We start from the raw sequence: 21910 nt of genomic DNA on the forward strand, positions 1-21910 counted from the left end.
ACTAAAATGTAGATGGATGTGTACTGTTCCTGCCAATTAAATCATGAATATATATATATATATATATATAATGTAATATATATATATTATATTTTATATATATATATATATATATTTAATTTTTATCTTGTTTTTATCTTTAATATAATTACGTATTTGTTTATTGTTCCTTCCTGTCGCCTTCTCTTCTGCTTCAGGGCGGGTACATACCAGAGTGGGCGTGGTCTGGCGTCATGACGTCATGGCAGGCGTAAACCGCTCGGCGCATTTCTTTGAAAAGCGGCCGGAAGGAGCGTCCACCGTGATACAGACTCGTTCACAAACTAGTTCACAGACTCGTTCACACCGTCAAAAATAAGGTGCGTAAAGCTACGTTGTAGTGTACAAGCTCTGGACCTGGTGGTCAAAGTTAAACGCGACGTTTTTCAACCTTCTAGGTAAAGTAAGTAATGTAGAAAAACAAAGACCGCCAAACAACGGAGTCGGAGAGCGACTTTTCATCGTATCAAAACGATTGAATCTGCTTCCTCTTTGAGTCACTCAGTTAAGACTCGCATATGCAATACATTAACGCTCGTCAGTTGTGTTGCGTTATAAGTAGCGTGTTATTGTGTTATTAGTGAGTGCTTAAATTAGACTTTTTGGAGCGCAGGGCAGGCTCCCCTTCCCTGATGGCCTGACGTCACAGCTCTGATAATCACGTGTGTGTGTGTGTGTGTGTGTCGCCCTCTTGTTCCTCATGGATTTATGTATATGCGTGTGTCTGTTCACCTGTCTCTCTTACCTGTTCACCTGTGTGTCTGTTCACCTGTCTCTTACCTGTTCACCTGTGTGTCTGTTCACCTGTCTGTCTCTTACCGGTGTCTCTGTTCACCCGTTTCTCTCACCTGTCTCTCTCTTACCTGTGTGTCTGTTCACCCGTTTCTCTCACCTGTCTCTCTCTTACCTGTCTCTCTGTTCACCCGTTTCTCTCACCTGTCTGTCTCTTACCTGTGTGTCTGCTCACCTGTGTGTCCAGGAACGGGCAGGCAGATGGGGTGATAGAAACGTTGGAAAAAAAACACTGAAATAACTAGTCAGGGGCGTTATCATCCCTTGAACAACCTGTACCTCTGCTTTGTTGATCTGAATCAATGTTGTGTCTCAGAGTGATACTGCCTTGCGTCACATTGATTCTCGAGCTCGCTGCGTTGCTTAGAGACGACACCACATCAGGAGACCGAAATGATAGCGAAAGAGCGTTGGTGTTTTTAGCTGGGTTGTAGGCAGTCGAGGGAAACACAACATTAGGTTTTGAATAACTGGCGTAATGGCCTCTTCTTTTTGGAAACGAGACAAATACCATGGTCTATAATAACATGGACAGTCGGGTCACAGGTTGACCTGGCTGCCTCCTGCTCTAAGGTAGAAGACTAGTTGTGGATTTTAGTACTGAAGCTGAGGAAGTCTCTGGCTCAACGGCACAATGGTTTAGAATCTAAACTTGAAATATTTTTTCCCCAAAATGGTATGAGTTCGAATCCCATATTTATTATTTAAAAAAAAACATAAATTTTCCATTTATTTTGGCTTAAAATGGTCCTACGTGACAAATTTCCTCCAATTAGACTCCAAATACGAATGAGATGGGTATGTTTTTGACATTTTATTGACAAATCAAAGAGGCATTCGCAAGGACAGCTACAAGTCTTTTCCAGATTTCCAACATCTGTCGTAGCCACGACAACAAGTGACGCATTCGGCTGATGGTCGCGGGTTAACACGGTCAACAGTTGAACTGAAACACCGGCCCGCCACTCCTCCTGTGGTGTGGGAGCTGCTTCACCCTGAAGCTCTGCCCTAACCCAGCTGGACTCAGAGCCAGAGGGGATCTGAACCCAGCTGGACTCAGAGCCAGAGGGGGTCTGAACCCAGCTGGACTCAGAGCCAGAGGGGGTCTGAACCCAGCTGGACTCAGAGCCAGAGGGGGTCTGAACCCAGCTGGACTCAGAGCCAGAGGGGGTCTGAACCCAGCTGGACTCAGAGCCAGAGGGGATCTGAACCCAGCTGGACTCAGAGCCAGAGGGGATCTGAACCCAGCTGGACTCAGAGCCAGAGGGGGTCTGAACCCAGCTGGACTCAGAGCCAGAGGGGGTCTGAACCCAGCTGGACTCAGAGCCAGAGGGGATCTGAACCCAGCTGGACTCAGAGCCAGAGGGGATCTGAACCCAGCTGGACTCAGAGCCAGAGGGGATCTGAACCCAGCTGGATTCACCCCCATCGACCGATCGGTTGGAAGAATTGGTTGGTAAAATGTGAGTTGACCAAGAATTTCTTTGGTTGACTACATCCCTACACTAGCCTTCATGTGCTGTCATTTCATTTGTGACCTGTTGTTGTGGTCTTTATAGGGTCCCAAAGGAGAACCACCAGCGGGGCCGGTGAAGAATACAGAACATAACTTGGGTAGGAACATTACCAACACGTCAGTCTCAAACACACTGAGGGCTTGTTTTACCTTTTCTTATGAAGTAATTGCACATGGCAGAACAGAGCATGTGTGTTCTGCCGACTGTCTAGTATGTGGATGGAAGCTGTCTTCAGTGTTGCTATTGATTTGCTCTTCCCCTAGTTGGTCTGGAGGCCAGCAGTCCGTTGGTAGAGCACTGCCCGATCAAAACCTCCAGTCCCTTAGCGGGGAAGCACCAAAGGGTCATGGAGGCTTCCCCCGACCGCTTCCTCTGGGACCGTGAGGGAGTCGCTGAAGACCAGCCGAAGACCAGCAGGTCCTCCATGGCCAGGGCCCACTTCTCGGAGCCTTTCCAGCCACCGTAAGCAACATGTGTGGTTCGGTGTCGGGGTTGTCACTGTGGTGGACTGTGCACTGGAGGTTTTAGACACAGTTTCATCTTTTTTATTAAAACCCTGGTTTATGTTTTTAAAAAAGGGATTTACTAGTAATAATTAATATTAGTAATTTAACAGATGAGAAACCTAGTAATATAAAATGTCTCTATGGAACGTGTAAGGTTTAAAATATTTGTGTTTTCAGTGTGTTGATAAATGACACTCTTTATTTATACTTATTATTATTATTATTATTATTATTATACTTATTTATTTATTATACTTATTTGAAGTATAATTAATACATACAAATAATAGATTCAACAGTAGATTTAGCTTGTCTACTAGTTAACATTTCTTTTTTATGCTGGTTTTCATCAAAAAATACACATTATATTATTATTTATATATTTATTTATTTATTATTATTATATGAAGTATTTAGCACTGTTTTGCTGTGAATGTAATTATTATGTTTGTCTAAGGACAACACTATAAACAAGGTCCACTTGTAATTACTACTACCTCGAACATCCGTCCTCCGTCCTCTCACCACAGACCAGCCGGTTCAGAGCCGCCCGTGTTCAGACCGGGGCCTCAGGTCCCGTCCACCTCCAGGGGGTCCAGAGCCTCCTTCATCGAGACGCTCAGAGCCAGAGGCCTCTCCAGGGCACCGCGGTGAGCTCACTGATCAGCTCTTTGATTCACATTCACACTCATTTACATTCTGCTTTTAGCAGACGCTTTTATCCAAAGCGTCTTCCAATAAGTACATTTGTCATAAGAAGTGAAACAATATATCACTGTCGGTACAGTAAAGACGTTCATAGAACCCAGTGTTGTAGTCGAGTCACTATGCCTCGAGTCCAAGTCCAAGTCACTCCGCCCGAGCGGAGGACTGTTATTTTCTTTGAGTTGCGATTTAGTGAAGTTCTTTTGAAGTTTAGTCATTGAGAATTTTTGGTTTGGAGTTTTTTCAGTTTATTTTTAATTGTTGGCCTCCTGACAGACATCTTGTTACAGTGAATAAAGTCATGTAACTGCCTTTCCCAACATCGGTCGCACTGCCTCCATTCCTTGCATCGCTGCAAGGCTAGCCTGGTAACACTGATTGAGATCTTAGCTCCGCAGCAGGTGGTTGGGGACCGCTTCACTAGACAACTATCATAGCAGTTAAAAGCAAAATGGACAATCTTCGGGGCATTGTCGCCAGGCATTTTAATGTTCATGTTAGTTTGTATGTGAACATGACGTGACGTTATGTGTGATGTATGACATGAAGCAGTAACATTCCCTTGCACTAGATATTAAAATCATACACCAAATTATAGCCTAGTGACATTATACAATTATAGCCTAATGACATAAAAAAAAGTCAAGTCCTCGTCTTAATTCGCGAGTTCGAGTCATTCAGTGCTTCAAGTCAAGTCACGAGTCTCTAAATCAGCTCATGACTCGAGTCCGAATCTCGGACTCGAGTACTACAACACTGATAGAACCAAGTGCAAGTACTAACAATTGCTAGGCCAACCCATTCCCCGTACACAGCAGGGATAGCTAGCTTCTGCAGATGCTACACAATTAAGTAGTATGAATAAATAAAACGTACATTTAGTACTATGAATAAATAAAACGTACATTAAGTACTATGAATAAATAAAACGTACATTAAGTACTATGAATAAATACAACTTACATTAAGTGCCAGGATGTACGTGTGTTTCCACCGGTGGGTTCGGTATGAATAGGTGCAGCACCAATCTCTTTTTACTTTACTGCAGATGTCTGCAAGAAATCAGATAATTAATCACTAATAATAAAGTAATAAAGTCCTTCTAATGATTATTATCAGGTCGACCACTTATTTATCATCATTATCATGCCACTTCTCACTTCTCAGGGGGTGTCTGTACAAGCAGCCCACACCTCCCTGGGAGCCACAGAAGGAGCCAGAGGAGGAGTTCCTGATCAGTGACGAGACACCTCCTGCCTGGATCATCCCCAGGAAGAACAACCCCAGCAGCTACAGACACAAAGGTCCAGACGCTCTACCGGTGCGGGGCGACGGCGACGGCGGCCCGCCGTCCTCTCTGGACTGGGCACTGAAGAGCGAGACAGGGCAGAAGGCCGAGACACGGGCCCCCGGGCACGGAGGGGAACCCGGGCACGGAGGGGAACCCGCCGGCTCGGAGGACGGGAGGGCTGGGAACAACAACAACAAGAAGAAGAAGAAGAAGAAGAAGGAGAAAGCTGCCGCTCCATCACTGCCTTCACAGAGCGCTTGGAAGAGGGCCAAGTCAGAGGGCACAGACAGCCAAGCAGAGACGGTAGAGCCGGAGCCCTCGAGCAATGTGGTGGACCACACTGAGGACCACGAGAAGAAGAAGAAGAAGAAGCCGGGCAGGAAGAAGGTGACCAAGGAGAGCATGCCGTCTCACAGCAGCCCAAAGCTTCACCCCCCACGTCACAGCAGCCCAAAGGTTCACCCCCCACATCACAGCAGCCCAAAGCTTCACCCCCCACACCCACATCACAGCAGCCCCCCCCAAGTGTTCAAATTAAAAGTGGCTCCAACCCGGGCAAACAACAAGCCAAGTTCTGCTTCTGTCCCGAAGAAGTCCCGACCTACCAAGAGCCCCCGACGAGAGGAGGAGGAGGAGGAGGAGAGAGAGAAGACGAAGGCAGAGAAGGCGGTCAAGAGAAGGAAGAGGGAGGATAAGCTGTTGTCTGCTCCTCCTGCCAGCAGCACTCAGGAGGAGCAGGTCCAGCAGGAGGAGGAGCAGGTCCAGCAGGAGGAGGAGCAGGTCCAGCAGGAGGAGGCAGAACACTTCAGCACGGGTAAGAACTTCAGCTTCCTGAGGGTTTTCATCCCTAAAGCTTCATTTAACTTTCCTTGATGAATTTATTCTCAATTATGATGACGATAAAATACTATCATGATGATGTTGTAATTATTTAAATAAATACCAACAATTCTGTAATTTTGGGGAAAATGAATATGTATATTGAACCGTATAACTGTATATAGAGGAGTGCCTTTCAGCTGAGCCACTGAATCATTCTTCATGTGGTCATTTGAAGGCTCCCCTGAACCAGCTCCAGACCGAGGGACTGGGAGGCCCTTCAGGATGAGAAACTCTCCTAAGGAATGGTGGAAGCTCTCTGATGCTCTTCCAGACGGGGACATCCTGCCACAAGCACCACTACCACCAGCACCCACACCACCACCACCACCACCACCACCAACACCACCACCTCAGAGCCAGAAGGCACGCAAGGGAGGCAGACCTCCGTCCAAGCAGGGGGGCAAACCTCTGTCCAAGCAGCGAGGCAGACCTCCGTCCAAGCAGGGGGGCAAACCTCCGTCCAAGCAGCAAGGCAGACCGCAGTCCAAGCAGGGGAAATCCCTCATCCCGCCCACACCGCCAAACGCCCCAGAAACCACCACCACGGCTGAGTCCAAGCCCTTCAAACGTGGCAAAATGTTTTCGGCTCCCAAGACCGTCAAGCGCTCCCTGGCCGCCAAGTTCCAGGACGTCTTTAGCCAGACGGCGGTGGGGTCTCCTCCGGACAACAACCAGGAGGAGGCTGAGGGTGGCAAGAGGAGCCAGAGGAACAGGCCCATCGGGGACTCCCACATCAGGCCCTTGGACGCCCTTAACAGCAGCGGGCCACCGCTGATCATAGAGGCCCCTAAAGGCCCCAGCTGCAGCACCAGGCTTAGTTGGCCCTCCAATATCTCACCCCCCAAGCCCACCAAGAGGCCCTCAGCCAGCATGTAAGCAGGGTTCAGACGCAGGGGGGGGTAGGGGGGGGCTCTCATCCAGCAGGGTTCAGACGCGGGGGGGGGGTAGGGGTACCTAGCTTCTCTTAAAGGCTCTACCATGACATGTCATCTCAACCACGGAGCTCATGCTCCAGTGCACTGATGCACGAGCTCTAGCAGGCTGCTACTCGCGTGGTGTGTTTCCACCGGCGGGTGCGGGTCGGTTCGCGTTTCCACCACCAAAAGTGGGCGGGGTCCGGACTGAGCTGTGATGAGCCGTACAAATCTCGCAGTGCTCCTCCGTTGGGGTACGGAGACGTCTGAAAGGGTGCCAACAAGTTCGAGCTACACATGCCGTCCGTTGATTGGTCGACAGAATCGTCCCTTCCGTGCGACTGGGGGATAATAACAAACAAACACAGTACCTGCGAGGTATTTCTGGACAACGGCGAAAGCTTAGTTTACTGAAGAAAATGTCCCGCAAAAGTTTAACGTCCTTGGACGTCCTACATCGTTGCTCTTTGTTCATTGTGTCGCGTTGTTTCCTTGGATTTATTAGCAGGCTACACTGTCGGGCTGCTATGACGATCACGATGACTATCACGATGCTGCCACGGCTGCCACGGCTTAAACCCCGCCCACCATAAGGGTACTGTCTTAAACCCCGCCCACCATAAGGGTACTGTCGGCGGTGGAAACGCGAGCTGTAACTGAGCTGGACCAAACGGACCTTCACTACACCAAGCCGAACTGCACCGCTCGGTGGAAACGAGGCGTTAGCGGCAGGAGGGGCCTGTATTGAGATGAATTTCTTCTTCCCCATAGTACCCTTAACTGGCGCTGATGGGTCTGATGCGTGTGTTTCAGGGGGAAGAGTTTCCAGAGCGGGCCGTCCTCCCTGGTAGGACTGGAGCAGCATGAGGGGGATGAACTCACATGTAGGTTTTATTACGGATATTTATGCATAAGATATACAATCCCTTTTTCTATGTATTTTGCCCTGTAGTTGAAAATGTATTTCTTCCACAAAGTCCACCAGCTTCCTGTAGAAAGATGCCCTCGCCCTACCTGCTCTTTAATGATCTTTGTATTGTGTATTTACAATAACTAATAGCAACTTGTCTCTTACACAACCACATGGTACACCATCCATTGAACTGAAGCCTTGTTGAAGTCAGCTTGACACTAAGGGTGCTGTTGTGTTGCAGCTCCCCACTGGTCCCCCTACTGGCTGTCCCTGGGGCTCTATGCGCCCCCTCTGGTTCCTATGGTCCTGCAGGACCAAGATGAGGCCAACCTGGAGGAGTGGCTGTCCCTGCTGTGGCCCGCCCAGGGTGAGGGATCAGCACATCTACTTACTCACTAGAATCTCAACTAGGGATTGGCCCATATGGATTTTTTTAGGGCCGATACAATACCGATTCTTGTTCCATCAGCCTTAGCCGATGACCGATACGCCGATACCGATTTTCTTGAGCCGATATTTGGAGCCTATACTACCCTGGAAATCCAGAGTTCTCACAAGAGCACAATTTGAATTTGCTCAGCGAGTCACTCTGGAAACGAGCAATATACCCACTCCCCGATTCCCCGCCCTGGCCCAGAACGTTAACCAATCACATCGGTGTATCTGATACAGGCGGGCCAAAAGCTGTTTTACCGACCGGATACGGCAAGTCTTATCTATTGGTTAGCTCCGCTGGTCTGGATACGTCACCCCTTGTATTCTTCTGATTGGTCGTAGTGTTATCCAATTGCGTGCAGTGATATTTTCAAATGCATGCTTGGTGCCGCCCCTCCAGTTGGGCCGTTTTCATCACTCGTTGCCAGACCCTACAGCTTTCAGATGTGGCTCTGGATTTCCAGGCTAAGCCGATACTGCTTTTGCTCCCTCAATTGACATCATAAAAATTACACAAGATGATAACAAATGTTACAAGTCTCAATTTAAAAAAGGAACATTTATTTAACTAACTAAAAACTACAAAAAAAAAATCTGCCAATGTTAAAAAATGCAAATAGATCACTAATCTCAACCTACTGCCACCAAGCACTTTGTTTGATTACCAGGTGGGACCTCTGTTGCTATGGGCATATACACACACGCAGAATCATGTTGAGGCCTTAAATGACATCTTTCTTTTTAAAGTGTCTGCTGAGGGCTAAATCTGCTTTCTTCTTCTCTGCTTTCAGCAGAGAGCCAGAGCCAGGCGGGCTCGGAGGCCTTTGAGTGGTTCTGCTACCAAGGCCGGGCCATTGGCCTCCAGGTGGACATGGGCTTCAAATCCATGTGCAACGGAAAGATCCTCCTGTCCTCCTCCATGAAGAAGCCCCTCTGGGTGGACCACTGCGCCACCACCGTAAGGAGACCTCTGCTGGGTCCTAGTGCACTATCTCCACCGTAAGGAGACCTCTGCTGGGTCCTAGTGCACTATCTCCACCGTAAGGAGACCTCTGCTGGGTCCTAGTGCACTATCTCCACCGTAAGGAGACCTCTGCTGGGTCCTAGTGCACTATCTCCACCGTAAGGAGACCTCTGCTGGGTCCTAGTGCACTATCTCCACCGTAAGGAGACCTCTGCTGGGTCCTAGTGCACTATCTCCACCGTAAGGAGACCTCTGCTGGGTCCTAGTGCACTATCTCCACCGTAAGGAGACCTCTGCTGGGTCCAGGTCCTAGTGCACTAGTGTGACCTTGGGTACAATGCTCTGTTGCTATTTCAATGAACTTCACAGAGACAGGTTGGGTGGAGCACTGGACTGGTTTACTGTAACATGGGACAAACACATGACCAGTGTGCACATATAAATATCCAGCCGTAGTCTGTTCCCGCTCGAACACAGTGTAAGATCGATTGCTTCTGAGCACTTTACAAATTGCCCAGCATAACGTGATCGTATAGTGGTATTTTAAATAAAATATAAAAGGATCCTGTCCTGTCATCTAGTGGCAATAAAACATAGCAACTATGTCCAAAAGACATGGTTGACTAAAACAAGCACATAACACAAAACAATATTGCATTTTCAAGAGCACAAAATAAACCTGTAACATGGGACAAACACCACCAGTGTGCACATATAAATAGCCCTAGTCTGTTCCCGCTCGAACTATAAAAGAGGAGCCCCATATTAGGGCGCACAGGTCACGTACACCTCGTGCTTAATGCTGTGTTCCAGATGCCTCGGACACCAGCCTTCCGAGTTTCACTTGTGACGTAATTTCCTGTCTCTTAGCACTTATAGCGTTCCCGTTGGTCTTTGTGATCGTGTCCTGTCATTGGCTAGTCGTTGTTATTGTTAGCTACATTAGCCTCTTTAGCAAACCAGCTCAAAAACAGACAACACAACTTTACATTGTACTGCACACACAGCAAGACCGTGCAATGCATAAATTGGTGACTTGAATAAAGTAGCAATGTAATCAAGTGTGTAAGAGCATTTAAAATCAACATTAAAATGACCAACGTGGTACAAAGAAAATAAATCTCTTCACGGGCGCAGCCATTTTTGTTGAGAGCGTCATCATTGAGCTCGGTCAGCTCTCATAATTCTGAGGGGGTGTGACCTAAAGGGGGCGTGACCTAAAGGAGACGTGACCTAAAGGGGGCGTGACCTAAAGGAGGCGTGACCTAAAGGGGGCCGACCTAAAGGGGGCGTGCCTCCGAGAAATGCCGCAAGAAAGCTGGGAGATTTCCCCACTTGGACCTTGGAAGGCTGGTGTCCGTGGCATCTGGAACACACCATAAGGACTCCAAACATTACGGCAACACTTCTTCACAAAACAATAAAACGAAGGGTTTTACAAGCATTAAGTTTGACAAGCATGTAAGAAATTAAATGCTGATCGATTTTAAACATCTTATTACGCGTGGTTTGCATTTATAACTGGATTTATATCCAAGTGGACAGAACGACAACTTGCCACAGCGTAAGATCGATTGCTTCTGAGCAATTTACAAATCGCCCAGCAATTAAGTTAAACACAAACTTCCACTGGACTCTCAAAATAAAATATAAAACGTTGGTTGGAGTTTAACAGGAATTTAACAAATAAAAACAAACAAATTGGATTTACAAATGCGATAAATGTGCAATAAAACACGACAAACTGTATTTCACTACAATACTTGATTTGAAACATCAACGAACACCACTAACCACTCGGTGAGTTGCACATTTCCATCGTTGAGGGTTGTTTTAAGGACAGGTTTGATTGCCCGTAGCCAGCCCGTAGCAGGCAGGGGCGATTCTAAATGAGCCAAATACCCGAGACGAGACCAATAGTAAACATTTCGGTGTCAACCACTCTATTTCATCCTAGACAAACCAGAAAGGGGGCTCAATGTTCAAAATACCGGAATTGTCCTTTAACGCAAATTCAGAGGACTCATTGCAGGAAGTCCAGTTATCTGGGTCAGTTATGTATTAAAGAGGAGGAGACAGGAGCCAGCTGGGTAGCCAAGCTGTTGAAGCCTCTGGTGGAATGCCATGGGGGCCAGGATCTCTAGGTGGTACACACATGCAGACCTCTTTAGAGTTGGTTTGGTCTGCAGACCTCTTTGTAGTTGGTTTGGTCTGCTGGCCTCTCTTTGTAGTTGGTTTGGTCTGCTGGCCTCTCTTTGTAGTTTCAGGATTCTTTGGTTAGGAACCCCCTGGTTTTTATGCTGGGATTGCAGCTGCTGTTGAAATTCTATATATTGTCAGTGGCAGAATTAGCACAACATTCAGGTCCATATAGTGGATGTTTTATAATGGCCTCAGTGGAGAACATTTATTACCGTTCAAATTTAAACTTTTTGTTAGCATTTCTGTTGTTGATCTGAATTCTGGCCTCTAGTCACCATTTCTGTTGTGTGTTTTCCAGGTCTTCTTCGTGTCGACCAGCCGCGTGCTTCTGACCCTGAACGGGGCGGACTCCCACCACGGGCCTGGCCGGTCCTTCGTGGTCCCGTCTGGTAAGTGTCTTGTCTCCTGCATGATCACCTCCTGGTTGCAGCTCCAGCCATCAGTGTGGGTAACCTTGACTTTGGAAGACCACCACACACAGGTTTGTCCTGTGTGGTGGTCCTATCACCACACACAGGTTTGTCCTATCACCGCTTTCCAGTGAGGCTGTTTACCATTCAGTGTTCTCCCTGTAATTGTACAAGCAAAACAAAATGATAAAATAAATTGCACATATTGCAATATAAAATTGCAATATATTGTAATTTAAATGTTTGATTGATTGATTGATTGATTGATTGATTGATTGATTGATTTGATTTATTTGAAAGGGACCATGTGCAATTAAAAACATAAATGTAAACATTTGATGCATTGCACCAGAGTTAGCCTTAGGCTAATTTGCATCTGCAGTCCCCAAGTTTGCAATATAGATTGCATTATAGTCTGGTCTGGCAGAGGATCGGAGAGGCTCAGGTGGACCTTGCGTCTAGGGAGAACACCCACTGCAGGTGGTGGTTCTCTCAACCCTCAACATCTTCCCCTGTTGGGGGTTGACGCGATGGCGCACACACCTTGGCCTCGCTGATCCATCTTTTTCTGGAGTGGATCACACAGGAGAAACTGGCCCTCATTCTGGTGGCCCCCGAGAGCCGCTCGTCTCTGTGGCGCTCTCACGCACGGCGCCATGGTGCACGGGACAGTGCACCACCCGCCGGTATGACGGGAGGGCTTCTGAGAGGTTGGTCCTGCAGGGCAGAGACTGCCAGCAGGACTGCCAGCGCGCCTTCCTCTTCCGCCCTCTAGGTGGCGAAGTGGGGCGCTCTCTCTAAGTGGTTGGACAGCAACCACGCCGTCCCATCTTTCTGTGGGGTGCAAAGCGTGCTTGGTTTCCTACAGTGTTTACTGGAGAAAGGTTTGGCTTAATCAAAGTCAATGCGGCAGCGATTTCGTCTGGTCCCGCAGGCTGTGACGGTGACCGTTTTTTCAGTCACCCTCTGGTCAAGAGGTTCTTGCGTGGGGCTAGACGTGTAAGGCCGTTTCTCACATGCTTACACCACGCTGGTATCTTCCCAAGGAGTTGTGTGGGTTATCCAGGGACCCTCTGGAGCCTCTGTCTCTTTAAACGCTGCTCTTATTGGTTTGTGTTCTGCTTTGGCGGAGAAAATCGACTTTGGTGCGAATAAAATTGATGTTGCCTTTTCGCAAAACGGACATTGCATTGCATGTGTACGGTCCCATTCACCTCAATGATTTGTTCTAATCCCAACATACAATCACGTTTAATTTAGAAGGATGTTACAACGCAGGTGGTAAGACATCAGACAATAGTTTCTGTAAGGCCTCCCGTCTTTGAGGATGAAAGGAGGTAAAACATTGTATATTTAGGGCATTTATCCCTACATATAGGGCTTTGAGCCCTAAATATAGGGCTACATGTAGGGCATTTAGCCCTATATTTGTTGTTGTGTTGATGTTGGTCTGTTGTCTTGTTGTGTTGATGTTGGTCTGTTGTCTTGTGTTGATGTTGGTCTGTTGTCTTGTTGTGTTGATGTTGGTCTGTTGTCTTGTTGTGTTGATGTTGGTCTGTTGTCTTGTTGTGTTGATGTTGGTCTGTCTTGTTGTGTTGATGTTGGTCTGTTGTCTTGTTGTGTTGATGTTGGTCTGTTGTCTTGTTGTGTTGATGTTGGTCTGTTGTCTTGTTGTGTTGATGTTGGTCTGTCTTGTTGTGTTGATGTTGGTCTGTTGTCTTGTTGTGTTGATGTTGGTCTGTTGTCTTGTTGTGTTGATGTTGGTCTGTTGTCTTGTTGTGTTGATGTTGGTCTGTTGTCTTGTTGTGTTGATGTTGGTCTGTTTTGTTGTGTTGATGTTGGTCTGTTGTCTTGTTGTGTTGATGTTGGTCTGTTGTCTTGTTGTGTTGATGTTGGTCTGTTGTCTTGTTGTGTTGATGTTGGTCTGTTGTCTTGTTGTGTTGATGTTGGTCTGTTGTTTTGTTGTGTTGATGTTGGTCTGTTGTCCTGTTGTGTTGATGTTGGTCTGTTGTCTTGTTGTGTTGATGTTTGTCTGTTGTCGTGTGTTGATGTTGGTCTGTTGTCTTGTTGTGTTGATGTTGGTCTGTTGTCTTGTTGTGTTGATGTTGGTCTGTTGTCTTGTTGTGTTGATGTTGGTCTGTTGTCTTGTTGTGTTGATGTTGGTCTGTTGTCTTGTTGTGTTGATGTTGGTCGGTCTTGTTGTGTTGATGTTGGTCTGTTGTCTTGTTGTGTTGATGTTGGTCTGTCTTGTTGTGTTGATGTTGGTCTGTTGTCTTGTTGTGTTGATGTTGGTCTGTTGTCTTGTTGTGTTGATGTTGGTCTGTTGTCTTGTTGTGTTGATGTTGGTCTGTTGTCTTGTTGTGTTGATGTTGGTCTGTCTTGTTGTGTTGATGTTTGTCTGTTGTCTTGTGTTGATGTTGGTCTGTTGTCTTGTTGTGTTGATGTTGGTCTGTTTTGTTGTGTTGATGTTGGTCTGTTGTCTTGTTGTGTTGATGTTGGTCTGTCTTGTTGTGTTGATGTTTGTCTGTTGTCTTGTGTTGATGTTGGTCTGTTGTCTTGTTGTGTTGATGTTGGTCTGTTGTCTTGTTGTGTTGATGTTGGTCTGTTGTCTTGTTGTGTTAATGTTGGTCTGTTGTCTTGTTGTGTTGATGTTGGTCTTTTGTCTTGTTGTGTTGATGTTGGTCTGTTGTCTTGTTGTGTTGATGTTGGTCTGTTGTCTTGTTGTGTTGATGTTGGTCTGTTGTGTTGATGTTGATGTTGGTCTGTTGTGTTGATGTTGGTCTGTTGTCTTGTTGTGTTGATGTTGGTCTTTTGTCTTGTTGTGTTGATGTTGGTCTTTTGTCTTGTTGTGTTGATGTTGGTCTGTTGTCTTGTTGTGTTGTTGTTGGTCTGTTGTCTTGTTGTGTTGATGTTGGTCTGTTGTCTTGATGTTGGTCTGTTGTCTTGTTGTCTTGATGTTGGTCTGTTGTCTTGTTGTGTCGATGTTGTCTTTTTGTGTTGATGTTGGTTTGTTGTTGTGTTGTTTGTCTGGGCCCAGTTTCCCGAAAGCATCGTTAGCCTAAGTGGTTTGTGAAGTTTGTACAGTTTTCACACCGTTTCCCGAAAGCATTGTTGCGCAACAAACGTTGTGAAAACACTCGACCAGGGTTCAAATCTCACCTGTCCATCATCATGCCCTTTACCCCCATCTAGATGTGGTGCCAGCACGGCCTTGAGAACATGGGTTCAAGTTTGAAATAACCACAAAAATATTATACCTTAACCTTAGTGAATAAGTATTCCATATGAAATAAGATTTGGGACCTTTTAAGCTTCACATAAATGCACATCACTTGGGAGACGAACCCCGCACGCAGAAATTCAAGACTGACGCTCTACCTCCACTCTACCACTCTCTACCTCCACTCTACCACTCTCTACCTCCTCTCTACCACTCTCTACCTCCTCTCTACCTCCACTCTACCACTCTCTACCTCCTCTCTACCACTCTCTACCTCCTCTCTACCTCCACTCGACCACTCTCTACCACTCTACCACTCTCTACCTCCACTCTACCACTCTCTACCTCCTCTCTACCTCCTCTCTACCTCCACTCTACCACTCTCTACCTCCTCTCTACCACTCTCTACCTCCTCTCTACCTCCACTCTACCTCCACTCTACCACTCTACCACTCTCTACCTCCTCTCTACCACTCTCTACCTCCTCTCTACCTCCACTCTACCACTCTCTACCTCCTCTCTACCACTCTCTACCTCCTCTCTACCTCCACTCGACCACTCTCTACCACTCTACCACTCTCTACCTCCACTCTACCACTCTCTACCTCCTCTCTACCTCCTCTCTACCTCCACTCTACCACTCTCTACCTCCTCTCTACCACTCTCTACCTCCTCTCTACCTCCACTCTACCTCCACTCTACCACTCTCTACCTCCACTCTACCTCCTCTCTACCACTCTCTACCTCCTCTCTACCACTCTCTACCTCCTCTCTACCTCCTCTCTACCTCCACTCTACCACTCTCTACCTCCTCTCTACCACTCTCTACCTCCTCTCTACCACTCTCTACCTCCTCTCTACCACTCTCTACCTCCTCTCTACCTCCTCTCTACCTCCACTCTACCACTCTCTACCACTCTACCACTCTCTACCTCCACTCTACCACTCTCTACCTCCTCTCTACCTCCTCTCTACCTCCACTCTACCACTCTCTACCTCCTCTCTACCACTCTCTACCTCCTCTCTACCACTCTCTACCTCCTCTCTACCACTCTCTACCTCCTCTCTACCACTCTCTACCTCCTCTCTACCACTCTCTACCTCCACTCTACCTCCACTCTACCACTCTACCACTCTCTACCTCCTCTCTACCACTCTCTACCTCCTCTCTACCTCCACTCGACCACTCTCTACCTCCTCTCTACCACTCTCTACCTCCTCTCTACCTCCTCTCTACCTCCACTCTACCACTCTCTACCTCCACTCTACCACTCTCTACCTCCTCTCTACCTCCTCTCTACCTCCTCTCTACCTCCACTCTACCACTCTCTACCTCCACTCTACCACTCTCTACCTCCTCTCTACCACTCTCTACCTCCACTCTACCACTCTCTACCTCCTCTCTACCTCCACTCTACCACTCTCTACCTCCACTCTACCACTCTCTACCTCCACTCTACCACTCTCTACCTCCTCTCTACCTCCACTCTACCACTCTCTACCTCCACTCTACCACTCTCTACCTCCTCTCTACCTCCACTCTACCTCCACTCTACCACTCTCTACCACTCTACCACTCTCTACCTCCACTCTACCACTCTCTACCTCCTCTCTACCTCCTCTCTACCTCCTCTCTACCTCCTCTCTACCTCCACTCTACCACTCTCTACCACTCTACCACTCTCTACCTCCACTCTACCACTCTCTACCTCCACTCTACCACTCTCTACCTCCTCTCTACCACTCTCTACCTCCTCTCTACCACTCTCTACCTCCTCTCTACCTCCACTCTACCACTCTCTACCTCCTCTCTACCACTCTCTACCTCCTCTCTACCACTCTCTACCTCCTCTCTACCACTCTCTACCTCCACTCTACCTCCACTCTACCACTCTACCACTCTCTACCTCCTCTCTACCTCCACTCTACCTCCTCTCTACCTCCACTCTACCACTCTCTACCTCCTCTCTACCTCCACTCGACCACTCTCTACCTCCACTCTACCACTCTACCACTCTCTACCTCCACTCTACCACTCTCTACCACTCTACCACTCTCTACCTCCTCTCTACCACTCTCTACCTCCACTCTACCACTCTCTACCTCCACTCTACCACTCTCTACCTCCTCTCTACCACTCTCTACCTCCTCTCTACCACTCTCTACCTCCTCTCTACCTCCACTCTACCACTCTCTACCTCCTCTCTACCACTCTCTACCTCCTCTCTACCACTCTCTACCTCCTCTCTACCACTCTCTACCTCCACTCTACCTCCTCTCTACCTCCACTCGACCACTCTCTACCTCCACTCTACCTCCTCTCTACCTCCACTCTACCACTCTCTACCTCCTCTCTACCTCCACTCGACCACTCTCTACCTCCACTCTACCACTCTACCACTCTCTACCTCCACTCTACCACTCTCTACCTCCTCTCTACCACTCTCTACCACTCTCTACCTCCTCTCTACCTCCACTCTACCACTCTCTACCTCCTCTCTACCTCCACTCTACCACTCTCTACCTCCTCTCTACCACTCTCTACCTCCTCTCTACCACTCTCTACCTCCTCTCTACCTCCTCTCTACCTCCACTCTACCTCCACTCTACCACTCTACCACTCTCTACCTCCTCTCTACCACTCTCTACCTCCTCTCTACCTCCACTCGACCACTCTCTACCTCCACTCTACCTCCTCTCTACCTCCACTCTACCACTCTCTACCTCCACTCTACCACTCTCTACCACTCTCTACCTCCACTCTACCACTCTCTACCTCCACTCTACCACTCTACCACTCTCTACCTCCACTCTACCACTCTCTACCTCCTCTCTACCACTCTCTACCTCCTCTCTACCTCCACTCTACCACTCTCTACCTCCACTCTACCTCCACTCTACCACTCTCTACCACTCTACCACTCTCTACCTCCTCTCTACCACTCTCTACCTCCTCTCTACCACTCTCTACCTCCTCTCTACCTCCTCTCTACCTCCACTCTACCTCCTCTCTACCTCCACTCGACCACTCTCTACCTCCACTCTACCTCCTCTCTACCTCCACTCTACCACTCTCTACCTCCTCTCTACCTCCACTCGACCACTCTCTACCTCCACTCTACCACTCTCTACCTCCACTCTACCACTCTCTACCTCCTCTCTACCACTCTCTACCACTCTCTACCTCCTCTCTACCTCCACTCTACCACTCTCTACCTCCTCTCTACCTCCACTCTACCACTCTCTACCTCCTCTCTACCACTCTCTACCTCCTCTCTACCACTCTCTACCTCCTCTCTACCTCCTCTCTACCTCCACTCTACCTCCACTCTACCACTCTACCACTCTCTACCTCCTCTCTACCACTCTCTACCTCCTCTCTACCTCCACTCGACCACTCTCTACCTCCACTCTACCACTCTCTACCTCCTCTCTACCACTCTCTACCTCCTCTCTACCTCCACTCGACCACTCTCTACCTCCACTCTACCTCCTCTCTACCTCCACTCTACCACTCTCTACCTCCTCTCTACCTCCTCTCTACCTCCTCTCTACCTCCACTCTACCACTCTCTACCTCCACTCTACCACTCTCTACCTCCTCTCTACCACTCTCTACCTCCACTCTACCACTCTCTACCTCCTCTCTACCTCCACTCTACCACTCTCTACCTCCACTCTACCACTCTCTACCTCCACTCTACCACTCTCTACCTCCTCTCTACCTCCACTCTACCACTCTCTACCTCCACTCTACCACTCTCTACCTCCTCTCTACCTCCACTCTACCTCCACTCTACCACTCTCTACCTCCTCTCTACCACTCTCTACCACTCTCTACCTCCACTCTACCTCCACTCTACCTCCTCTCTACCTCCTCTCTACCACTCTCTACCTCCACTCTACCACTCTCTACCTCCACTCTACCACTCTCTACCTCCTCTCTACCTCCACTCTACCACTCTCTACCTCCACTCTACCACTCTCTACCTCCTCTCTACCACTCTCTACCTCCACTCTACCACTCTCTACCTCCTCTCTACCTCCACTCTACCTCCTCTCTACCACTCTCTACCTCCTCTCTACCTCCTCTCTACCTCCTCTCTACCTCCTCTCTACCTCCACTCTACCACTCTCTACCTCCACTCTACCACTCTCTACCTCCTCTCTACCACTCTCTACCTCCACTCTACCACTCTCTACCTCCACTCTACCACTCTCTACCACTCTCTACCACTCTCTACCTCCACTCTACCACTCTCTACCTCCACTCTACCACTCTCTACCTCCACTCTACCACTCTCTACCTCCTCTCTACCTCCTCTCTACCTCCACTCTACCACTCTCTACCTCCACTCTACCACTCTCTACCACTCTCTACCTCCACTCTACCACTCTCTACCTCCACTCTACCACTCTACCACTCTCTACCTCCACTCTACCACTCTCTACCTCCTCTCTACCACTCTCTACCTCCTCTCTACCACTCTCTACCTCCACTCTACCTCCACTCTACCTCCACTCTACCACTCTCTACCTCCTCTCTACCTCCTCTCTACCACTCTCTACCTCCTCTCTACCACTCTCTACCTCCTCTCTACCACTCTCTACCTCCACTCTACCTCCACTCTACCACTCTCTACCTCCTCTCTACCACTCTCTACCTCCTCTCTACCACTCTCTACCTCCTCTCTACCTCCACTCTACCACTCTCTACCTCCACTCTACCACTCTCTACCTCCTCTCTACCTCCTCTCTACCTCCACTCTACCTCCACTCTACCACTCTACCACTCTCTACCTCCTCTCTACCTCCACTCTACCTCCACTCTACCACTCTCTACCTCCTCTCTACCTCCACTCTTCCACTCTCTACCTCCACTCTACCACTCTCTACCTCCTCTCTACCTCCTCTCTACCTCCTCTCTACCTCCACTCTACCACTCTCTACCTCCACTCTACCACTCTCTACCTCCTCTCTACCACTCTCTACCTCCACTCTACCACTCTCTACCTCCACTCTACCACTCTCTACCTCCACTCTACCACTCTCTACCTCCTCTCTACCACTCTCTACCTCCACTCTACCACTCTCTACCTCCTCTCTACCTCCACTCTACCACTCTCTACCTCCACTCTACCACTCTCTACCTCCTCTCTACCACTCTCTACCTCCACTCTACCACTCTCTACCTCCTCTCTACCTCCACTCTACCACTCTCTACCTCCACTCTACCACTCTCTACCACTCTCTACCTCCACTCTACCTCCTCTCTACCTCCACTCTACCACTCTCTACCTCCACTCTACCACTCTCTACCACTCTCTACCTCCACTCTACCACTCTCTACCTCCACTCTACCACTCTCTACCACTCTCTACCTCCACTCTACCACTCTCTACCTCCACTCTACCACTCTCTACCTCCACTCTACCTCCACTCTACCACTCTCTACCACTCTACCACTCTCTACCTCCACTCTACCACTCTCTACCTCCACTCTACCACTCTCTACCTCCTCTCTACCACTCTCTACCTCCTCTCTACCACTCTCTACCTCCTCTCTACCACTCTCTACCACTCTCTACCTCCACTCTACCACTCTCTACCACTCTCTACCTCCACTCGACCACTCTCTACCTCCTCTCTACCTCCACTCTACCTCCACTCTACTACTCTCTACCACTCTCTACCTCCACTCTTCCACTCTATACCTCCACTCTACCACTCTCTACCTCCACTCTACCACTCTCTGTTGATGTTGGGCTGTTGTCTTGTTGGGTTGATGTTGTCTTGATGTTGGTCTGTTTTCTTGTGGTGTTGATGTTGTCTTGTTGTGTTCACGTTCAGGTCTGTTTTGTGTTGATGTTGGTCTGTTGTCTGTTCTCCCGACCAGGTTTGGTTGGCAGCATAAGTCACCATGGTGATACAGCGACGCTAAAAGAGAGCGACTTTTGTGTCACAGCTAACCCAGGCTTTGAGTTATGTTGTGTTGACGTTGGTCTGTTGTGTTGTTGTTGTGTACAGGACACGCCTACAGCCTTCAGAACCGGGGAGACGAGCCTGCTCTCCTCTTCTTCTCACGGGTACACGTCTAGAGCCCGAGGTGACATGTGGCCCAGGACACACGCACACACACACACACACACACACTTTTAACATTTGGAATGAAATAAATTTACATTTGGAACTTGAATAAAGCACTACTTCAGCTACCACTACTGCTTCAAGATTCAAGTTTTATTGGTCACATACATATACAAGAAACGCAGTGAAATGCAAAAGTGGCAGTGCCTGCAGAGATTGTGCAGCATTCAAACATATTCAAACATGAAAATTAGGTGACAAATTGAATAATAAGTAAGAAATAACAATTCAACAAATTAGCCCTATATATAATACAAATCTGGAACCGTTTAAAAAAAATAATAAATAGAGGTATACTACACAGTAAATGGAATAAAATAATTAAGTTGAGGTAGTCTGTTACAACTATTGTCTGCGTGTGTGCAGACAATAGTTGGACAGCATGCGTGACTTGGTTGGGGACCCTGTTGAGATCAGTGTTTACAGTCAGATGGCCTGTGGGGTATTCCAAGAATGGAGGTTTAACAAACAGTTAACGCTGAACTAATTATATTCTTTTTCCTCCCTCAGCAACTAAAGAATAAAAATTATGTTGAGTTGAGTTTGGTGTGTTGTTTTTTTTAATTGAAATGATTTCTCCAAATGTGGTCGCATCCTTTGTCAGCCCTTACAACCATTTGCGGAATGTGTTCCTCCTCGAGGAACGGGTCAAAGGGGGGGAGGCATCTCTTTGCGCAGAGTGGCTATATTGTGGAGGACGGCGCATGCAACAATTACATCGCATGCCCGTTCCGGACAAACTCTTAGTCCACGTAGGCATTGGAATCTGGACTTCAATATCCGAAATGTATTTTCAATCTTAACGCGGGTTCTGCTGTGTGCCAGGTTAAATGTTGTCTGTGGTCCAGGAGCGGGATTAGGGTACGGGGTGATGAGCGTCGGGAGGCATGGATACCCTCGATCTCCTAGGAGATCCCCATCGAATTGCCCTGCGATCAAATACAAACTTTGAGCTATCTTGCACAAGCACAACA

At 48.1% G+C, this 21910-nt stretch overlaps 1 protein-coding gene across 2 annotated transcripts; it reads left to right on the forward strand.

Annotated features, from left to right (window-relative positions):
- Window positions 1-275: 275 nt before the first annotated feature.
- LOC311342082 (uncharacterized protein) lies at window positions 276-21193 on the forward strand. Of its 2 annotated transcripts, none has more exons than XM_084466913.1 (11): window positions 276-359; window positions 2391-2445; window positions 2612-2810; window positions 3385-3504; window positions 4727-5664; window positions 5908-6604; window positions 7460-7530; window positions 7801-7926; window positions 8786-8952; window positions 11459-11549; window positions 20817-21193. In XM_084466913.1, the coding sequence occupies exons 3-11, from the start codon at window positions 2695-2697 to the stop codon at window positions 20885-20887; spliced, it is 2397 nt and encodes a 798-aa protein (XP_084323039.1). In that variant the 5' UTR covers window positions 276-359; window positions 2391-2445; window positions 2612-2694; the 3' UTR covers window positions 20888-21193. The 2 variants fall into 2 exon arrangements, with proteins under 2 accessions (XP_084323039.1, XP_084323040.1); XM_084466914.1 differs by having other exon boundaries at window positions 8789-8952.
- The last annotated feature ends 717 nt before the right edge of the window (window positions 21194-21910 follow it).

Source organism: Micromesistius poutassou (assembly GCF_964030765.1).
Source record: "Micromesistius poutassou genome assembly, chromosome: 4".
NCBI classification, from domain to species: domain Eukaryota; kingdom Metazoa; phylum Chordata; class Actinopteri; order Gadiformes; family Gadidae; genus Micromesistius; species Micromesistius poutassou.

Excerpts from the sequence above, each read along its gene's own strand:
- LOC311342082 (XM_084466913.1), top strand. The coding sequence starts at position 2,695 with ATGGAGGCTTCCCCCGACCGCTTCCTCTGGGACCGTGAGGGAGTCGCT. Across the intron at positions 2,811-3,384 it reads TCGGAGCCTTTCCAGCCACC|ACCAGCCGGTTCAGAGCCGC; the intron begins GTAAGCAACATG and ends CTCTCACCACAG. Across the intron at positions 3,505-4,726 it reads GGCCTCTCCAGGGCACCGCG|GGGGTGTCTGTACAAGCAGC; the intron begins GTGAGCTCACTG and ends CTCACTTCTCAG.